This window comes from Polypterus senegalus, chromosome 16 (genome assembly GCF_016835505.1).
Source record: "Polypterus senegalus isolate Bchr_013 chromosome 16, ASM1683550v1, whole genome shotgun sequence".
NCBI lineage: Eukaryota > Metazoa > Chordata > Cladistia > Polypteriformes > Polypteridae > Polypterus > Polypterus senegalus.
In genome coordinates, this window is record NC_053169.1 from 100,244,997 (window position 1) to 100,253,805 (window position 8,809).

Below are 8,809 nucleotides of genomic sequence, written 5' to 3' on the forward strand. Positions count from 1 at the left end.
CCTCAATCAACTAACAAACACACACACACACACCTCCAAACAGGCTGAGGAATAACGCACGTAACGTAACGTCGCCTCAGCTGCTTAACCAGCCAGTATTTATGTCCCCAAACACTGGCATTGTTCTGGTGTGATATCCCCGCGCTGGGCACTGGAAAAGCAGCAAAAGAGAAGGTCAGATAGGCCAGAATACTCCCGGTGTCTCGGCCACATAAACCCTCGCGTGTCTGTTGTGATATTTACACCCCAGTAACGGCGCACGGCTATAATGAAAACCTGCAGGGAATCCACTTGACTTTTAGTCCTCAGACTCTTTCTTTCTCAGTACGTTGATCATTCGTTTGCTCAGAGGTTGGTGCGCTTGCTGCTATCTGAGCCACTCTGCTTTTCTCCACCTTAGCGGCCCGCTTCTTCTCTTCTTTCGTCGGCATCTTTTCACGTTAAAACTGATTAAGTCGGTGTTTGTGTTGCAGTTACTTACAACGTTTTCTTTAATTTTTCACTTAAGCTGTCACTTAAGTCTTCGATCTGCCTCAAGAATGATTTAAGATATGAAGAGGTATGGATGAGAACGGTAAAGGTGGTAGGGATGAGTATGGCACCCGTACGTATGCATCATATGGCTGCCCGCTGCCGAGAGTTGAGTCTACTATAAAATAAAAAGGGGAATAACCTTGGAGGTCAATCATCACCTCGAAAGCGGACAGTAGAGGCCACGTAGTATACGTGTACCAAATTTCAGGTCAAATGGTTTGCAAGCGACAGGTGATTTAAAATCCTGGACAGACAAACTGACAGATACGGTAGCGTATTATAAACAAAGATTTTTATTAGTCGTGTTTTTTTGAGGATTACATTTCCGGTGTTTATTTTTCATTGTGATTTATTTGTTGCAGAGTTCATTTTCATTCACATCTTGTTTTTCTTCATTGACGGTAGAAGCGTAACGTGCCCACGTTCTTCACACCAGTGACGTCACAAGGACGACGCAGTAAAGTCGCGACAATCACAACGTGCGCTGTACCCCTCACTCGATACACGCGCCATACTGAAAGTTCTCGTCTTCTCTTGTTAGCAGGCCCTCGTGCACAGTTTGAAGTTCAGTTCTCAACTTCGTTTCGCTCTCGACTACTGAGTGCCCCCTCGTGCTTTTCGTCCCGGTTAATCAGTTCTGTTTTTGGTTTCTCAGCTTTGACCTCGGCCTTGCGTGGCTACGTCTCCTGCTCATCGTTTTAATTTCTCACGCTAATCATGGGACCCACGACGCCTCCTGTGACCCGTTACGTCGGTTTAGTTTCAGACAATAGACGGACAGAGTGAAACGAACGGGAATTCGGAGTTTAGGTTGTGTTTTAGGCAGAATCTCAACCCTGGTTTAACTGTAGTGTTAAGTATTGTGTTCTTTTTTTAATCTCTAAATGTTTTTTTATATATATATATTTTCTGTTATGTTTTAAATATTATTTGAGCAATAGATTTTTTTTTTTTTAACTATACGAGGGGGGACCCAAAAATAACCGGAATTTTGTTGTTGTTAGGTTGGTACTTGTAGTACGTGGTTGGGCCACTAGGGCGATGTAGTTACACTCCTCACAAGTCAGTCTGCCAAGTGCCATCGGTCTGGAAGGTTGTTCTTGTGTTCAGTGAATTTTGTAAAAGTAGTTTTGTGCAAGCGTCATTTTTTTTTACGATGGCCGATTATCGTGAGCAACGCGCGGCAGTGAAATTTTGTTTTCTTCTTGAAAAAAGTGTTGCAGAAACTATTGTTATTGAAACGGTATGACAACCCTGAACCACCCACCCTACTCACCGGATTTAGCTCCGTGGGATTTCTTTCTGTTCCTTCGGATGAAAAAAGACTTGAAAGAAAGGCGATTTGCTGACGTCGAAGAGGTAAAACAAGAAACGACCAGAGCATTAATGGGCATTACTTCAGACGAATTTCAAAAATGTTTCGAACAATGGGTTAGATAAGTGTATTTAGCCAATGGAGAGTACTTTGAAGGAGACTAATTGTAGTTTGTACAGAAAATTAAATTAAACACGTTTTAAAAATATCTCCGGTTATTTTTGGGTCCCCCTCGTATATGCATTTGATTTATTTGTGTGTTGATGTGTTTAGTTATGTGCACTGTCCCCTTTATGTGGAGTTTTTAACTTAATTATTATGTACAATAATCAGCTATGGATTTTCCAGCCACGGTTTCAGTTACCCATGATTTGAAAGTATTTAAAAAAAATAAAAATCCAAACATTAAAAATTAATAAAACCACCTGCCCGGCTGAAAGGTTGTTGAACTACATCTGGCATGAATGAATGATTCCGCTGTCAGCAGCCACCAGCCGCCCTCCCTCTCAACATCAGTCACACTTAAACGTGAAATCAACATACAGAGAACTTTATTTTGTTTAACGTGGCCCTAAACTGCAAAGGTGGTGCTGATGGATATTCTGTGAAGTGCAGGAGAAGGTCCTTTAAACGGGAAAATCTAAATTCTTCGTGTAGGTTTAAAAATAAATAATGAATGCGCTCAAAGCTGTTTCCAGATGTGAGTATGCGGATTGGCAAACCCTCCTGGTTTTTTTTTTTTTTTTGCTTAAAAACTTTTTTTAATTCTCCAGTTTTTGCTTTTGATATTTTTTTTTTTTGTCTCGCTGCGGTGGGCTGGCACCCTGCCCGGGGTTTGTTTCCTGCCCTGCGCCCTGTGTTGGCTGGGATTGGCTCCAGCAGACCCCCGTGACCCTGTAGTTATGATAGAGCGGGTTGGACAATGGATGGATGGATCAACAAAAAGTTAATTTCCAAATATTGTTTTTCGGATCGTCAATCCACCTAACCTGCATGTCTTTGGACTGTGGGAGGAAATCCACGCAGTCACAGGGAGAACATGCAAACGCCATGGAAGGAGGACCCGGGAAGCGAACCCAGACGGGTCTCCTAACTGCGAGGCAGCAGCGCTACCCACTGTGCCACCATGCTGCCCACTTTTTGCCAATTTCACATTTAATTTTGATTCTGTGTTTGTAGTTACATCGTGACAACTCAACATATAACTGCTTGTGAGTGAATTTCATTTCTTACTCTCTAATAAATAAACCGACTTTTCAAATGTTTGTCCCTGTGATTTGTTAATTGTCTTTGCCAAAGCTATTCTAAAGGGAAACTGTAAATGTTTTAATACGAATGGCATATCGGGATCTCCTGTGGTGTCTCATGTTAGATGTACTACATTATCTTTTTTGTTGCCTGTTAAAATTTTACATGTCAGAATTGTTCAACCGATGTTCAGTACAACTAATCTTCTCCCATGGCATAGCTCATCACTCGGACATAAATTACGCAATTACATTACGATACGTCCTCCTCGGCCGATGGAAGACCAGATGGTGTTAACGCTTGTAGATATTCTTCAGGATATTGTAAGTTGATGTTTTCTTCTTCCGCACCATCACCACCAACTGTTTCAGCAGAGTCTATTGATACGCATTTAACCAATTTGCCGTGTAACCAATCGACAATTTTCGTGTTAATTCATTTAACGTCATCGTTTCTAGCCGCTAAGATTGCCCGTGTACTCATTTCTTCTGTTGATAACCCTTCGAGATGAAATTCTTCAATAAGATTTGGACAGAATACGTCTTCTTTTATTGGGAACTAAAAGTGAGAAAAACATTAATTTATAAGAGCTGAGAGATCGGGAACTGTGAATGAGAGGTGAGAGGACCGCGAGTGTGGGGCATTAACCAGAAATGGTGGAGAGGAGGGCAGGACTTGAAAAAATCTCCTGGCGATAGTCTCGTCTCCTCTCGAGATTTTCTTTTTATTAAAGAGAGATTTAGTGCTGGGATTTGATGATGATGATGATGTCTCCCTCTAGTGGTCATTATTAGAAATGCTTTTAGGACTTGGGTGCTTTGGGAATGAATGCCAGTCCATCACAATTCTATGTAATATGAACAAAATTTTTTGTAGTTCAGTCTTTGTTTCTCACCACATTTTTGTTGGTTCTAAATGATAGGCAGCTCAACTATCGGGTCATCTAACCATTAAATTACTGTCAAATTTAATACAGTATCTGATTTACTGTCCTTCAACCGTCTATTATCAATCACCATTATTCCAGTTCAGGTTCACTAGAAGCAAGGCAAGAGCCAGCCTTGGACAGTGTGCCAGTCCATGGCATGGCACACCGCAACAATTTTAAACTTGCCAACTAACTAAGCTAACCTACAAATCTAGACTGCACAATACCATTCATTGCATCGATGTTCATATTGCTTACTACACGTCATAGTGCTGCTGCTTCTTTGCCTTGTCTTGTTTGTGTTTTAATTTTAATTTTTTATTCGCGCTTCATGTTGTTACATTGTGAACCCTGAGCTTCGCAATTTCCATATCTGTATACTTGTATGTGGTTGAGATGACAGTAAAGTTTGCTTTGATCTTGAAATCTTTGGGATCCATCCATCCATTATCCAACCCGCTATATCCTAACTACAGGGTCACGGGGGTCTGCTGGAGCCAATCCCAGCCAACACAGGGCGCAAGGCAGGAAACCAACCCCGGGCAGGGCGCAAGGCCACCGCAGGGCACACACTAAGGACAATTTAGAATCGCCAACGCACCTATCTGGTAAAAAAAATAAAAACCGATGGTGAACACGCAAAGTCAACGTAGATAACAACTGGGCCTGGAATTTGAACCCTGGAACGGTGCCCACTCCTGCACTAATGCCAATTGAAAGATTCCAGTTTATGCCACCCAACAATTAATGTACTACACCTTGGAAGACCAAATAAGCTTCGTTGTGTAGCGCTCTTCACGGAGTGCTCGTACATTGCAATGTAAAATATGTCGATAACTTGTAGTAATTGGTGCTAACGCGCAAAGATCGTGAAAAGATATATTAATACATTTTTAAAAAATAATATAAACACATGCATAACAAAGTTTTATTGCTTCTTGAAAAGCATCCTGCACTTTAATGTAACAGAAACGGCATCACTTACTTTTCTGTAGGATGTCTTTGCAGGAGGGATCGACGGGGGGTGCGTTGGCTTTGCCGAGTGCGTTAGAGAGGACTTCGACGATACACTCCTTCACCTTTTTAATTTGAGAAAATAAAACAAAAAATAAATAAAATACGCCGTTTTGGATAATCTGTTTTTTTAAAAAAAGGCCAAATACAAAGTCGAGTAACATTTAATCAAAAAGAAACCCAAACTCACCGCATTCTGCTCCCTTTCTTCTTTTGAAATGGGCAACGCCGAGATAACTGCCAAGAAAACAGAAAACGTGTTGAGATGAGAGACTGCGCCCAACACGAAATAAAAAGTAATATCAGATTTTAAAAACAAGAAGTCAAGGATTACAATAAATGCATTCTTGTCAGATTTGTAGCAGTGGTTGTGTGTTTAGGCCTTGGTGTGCGTACGGTGGGGGTACACGGCAGGTACAGACGCGTATACGTGCGCGTGCATCTGCCCGTCTCGCTCGCTGCAGTTTAAGCTTACGGTGGCGCAGAGGTACGTGCTGTGGAGTCGTCGGTTCAGGTGCCGCGACGGCCCTTTCGTCATACATCGAGTGGAGTTGGTAAGCTCGCCCCACCGGCAGTTAATTCATCGTTTCTTTCTTGTCGCATCTCCCAAGACGCGCGCGATTGGCGAGAGTCCGTGAGCTCTCCGGCGGACCCTTAAATTGGCTGCGGCTCTCAGCTGGATGGACGGGGCTTGTAACGTTCTGTGTGTGCATTTTATATCCGGGAGAAAGGTATGGATATAAAAAACACAGGTCCAAAGTCTCCAAATAAGAAATTCACTGAACGCTGTGATATCAACCGTACATAAATGTATAGAGAGAGAGATGTGAAAGGCACTATAAAAAGAATAGACAGACATGCAAAACACAATAGAAAGATTAGACTAATGTGAAAGGCACTGTATAAATAGATGCATTGATAGATATAAAAGGCACTGTACAAAGACTAGATAAATGAATGTTCAAAGCACTACACAAAAACTAAATACATAAATACGAAAGGCACTGTATTAAGAAGAGAGGGATAAAGAATAGGTAAATGGGCGTGAAAGGCACTGTGTAAAGAACAGAAGGATGTGAAGGGCACGCTAAAGAATAGACAAATGGATAGACAGATATGTAAGGCACTATATAATAGACAGGCAGGATTAGATAGTTAGATATAGATGGGTCAGTGTCCAAAGGATAGATACACTGCCTTTCATAATTTATTAAGATGCTAGATGTGAAGGGCACAGCATAAAGAATAGATTGCAATTTAGAAAGAAGCATATGTGAAATTCACTATACAAAGAATAGCTTTGTAAAGGTGAAAGACGCTAAATTAAGAATAGATGTGGAAGGCAATATACAAAAACAGATAAATGGATGTGAAAGGGACTATGCAAAGAATAGATAGACAGACAGATGTAACAGGCACCGTTTTAAGATTGAGATAAATGTGAACGGTACTGCATAAAGAATAAACAGATGCGGAAAGGCTCTATACTGCATGAAGAATACATCGAGTGATTGATATGAGAGGTGCTATATATAAAGAATAGATCTAGAAGTAATTAAGTTACCGACAGTGCCGGACTTCATCCACACGCCCGCTCACATTTATTAGTTGGTTCGAGTTTCTCCATATCAGTACGACGGATTGCTTATTTACTTAGGTTTTTTTTTTTTTTTAATATATTAATTCCCTACAAATGTCAGAAATACGTCCATATCCACACGCTCGCAAACACGCACCTTATGTGGGGTCCCACGCAGACCTCAGGATTTGAGTTCAGAAAGCTTCATGGAGTGGCCCTAATCTCGAGCCCATGCCAAACTCTCCGGGGGCGCAGTGCCAGGCTCTCGAGTGGCTCACTATTGACGGCGCCAGTCCGGATTCGCACATCGGGGCACCGACCGCCATCCCGTGAGTTCTCGGCGTAGTCAATAACCGCACCACATTCTAAAGCTGCGAGGCGGTCGCGCTAACCACTGAGCCAACTTGCAGTGCCCTAAAAACGACGACGAGTTGGCCTGCTAGAAGTGTGCGATTAAACAAATCTGAACTCTTTAACAGCAGGGCGCTTTTTATTTTTTCGGTTTTTTTCCCCCTCCAAGGGGCACCACTCGGACACACAAACTCGTGTATTCTACGCATTCAAGGTAAAAAACAAAGTCTTGAAACAATTTTGAAAAGGAAAGGCAATGACGAGATGTATTTTAGGTCTGTGAATTCTCATTTACTGTATTTTAGTTGTGCGCGCGTACGTGTCCGGAGAAACACAAGTGGACTGCGTAGACGGACGACACGCTTAAGAAATATTATATAACATTATACAAACATTGGTAATCATCGGTATAAAACGTATTCTTTAAAATCGTTTTGTGATATAGTTCGCAGTCTACGGATTTGTAAACGTCTTCCTTTCTAGCCAGGCAGGAGGTTTTCTCAGATGATGGCACACGGGTGGCATCGGCGGTTTTTTGCACACATAAGAAATGTCGTTTTTTATTGTCGTTGGTTTTATTATTTTGATATATTGAGGGGAAATGGAAATCCCCGAAGCACGAAGCGCAAGACAAGTGCCGGGTTTTGAGGTCCACACTGACATTCCGTTACAATGAGTCCCTTTAAACTTAAGACCAATGTCTTCGGCATTTTGCAGAAGAATCGCATCTCCGGGTTGGCAATCGAATTAAAATCCCTACGGTGCCCCTAATGATAACTTCAGTGTTTTAATAGGATTTTCTAAACCGCAACAAAGGTTACTAAATCATTTCGCTCCAGAAACCGATTTCTCTTATGCGGGTTTTAATGACAATTCGATTCGATTAACGTGCTTAAATGCCGTCCAAAATAAAGTCGCCTGTGTGTTTATTTGAAACCAAAGTCCAGCCGTGTGATAATTAACTAAAAAAGCGCTTGTAGTTTAAATATTAAGGCGCTCCGAATCAGCGCACAGTGCGGCACAACTCGTAGGATGCGGTGCGAAAAATTCGATGGGTTAAATCCTGAAAAAAATAATTAGCAATCATCTAAACGGGGGAAAAAAAAGAAAGATGTTAACAAATATAGCATGGAACGGTAGGCGCAACAGTGAAGTAAAGAAAAATCAAAAGACGAAAAAATGTTGCCAGAGCTGGGCTACTTGATGCCCCGTAAGAATGTCGCTGTCCGCCATCCGAGGTGCTGAACGTCGGGAGCTCCCCGCGACTCAGTGGAGATGCCAAGCCGATCGCGCCTACCTCCCAGGGTGCAGCTTACAGCAAGAAGATAGGGAAGAAGCTTCATGGCGATGCCAGCTCCTCGTGCGAGAAAGAGAAGAATCGCAGAGTCTCAAGCAGTCGTGAAGGCGCGTCTCTCCTCCGGCTGGCCGCCGCGCGATATAAAGCAGCAACAGCAGCGGCAGGCGCAGGAATCGCGCCTTGGCAGAAAAGGCGTGGGCAGCTCCGCTTTATCTTGATTCTGCGTCACAGTGAGACCCCTAAGCGCAAAGATCGTTACATATTCAAATGTTTAAGGTGGGCCTAAACCATTAATGCACCTGGGCTATCGATTCATACCCAGCGAGGACCAGCGCTCGGGCACACGGCAATGAAAATGGGCCAAACTGGCAGGGATGTGTGTACGCCGAGGTAAAAAGCCGTTAGCAGATGGGATGCCCTCGCACATTCTCCAAAATTCTGCGCCAACACCCGTTATTGAACCAAAGTGTGCACGAAAAAAAGCCCAATGTCTGTCCCTCTTTGTCGAGTTTTGGTAAATGCGACACCGTCCGGGAGAAGGGA

General features: G+C 42.6%; 1 protein-coding gene across 2 annotated transcripts in view; it reads right to left on the reverse strand.

Moving 5' to 3' along the window:
• chgb (chromogranin B) overlaps window positions 1–8,607 on the reverse strand; it is a 35,204-nt gene extending 26,597 nt beyond the window's left edge. Inside the window, exons 1-3 of one of the 2 annotated variants that reach the window (XM_039738666.1) lie at window positions 8,267–8,607; window positions 5,230–5,276; window positions 5,011–5,104 (exon numbers count right to left, since the gene is read on the reverse strand). In XM_039738666.1, the coding sequence (XP_039594600.1) occupies window positions 5,011–5,104; window positions 5,230–5,276; window positions 8,267–8,312 (187 nt within the window). In that variant the 5' untranslated portion in view covers window positions 8,313–8,607. The remainder of the gene's footprint in view (window positions 1–5,010; window positions 5,105–5,229; window positions 5,277–8,266) is intronic. The other variant, XM_039738664.1, reaches the window with a different exon arrangement.
• Window positions 8,608–8,809: the final 202 nt, after the last annotated feature.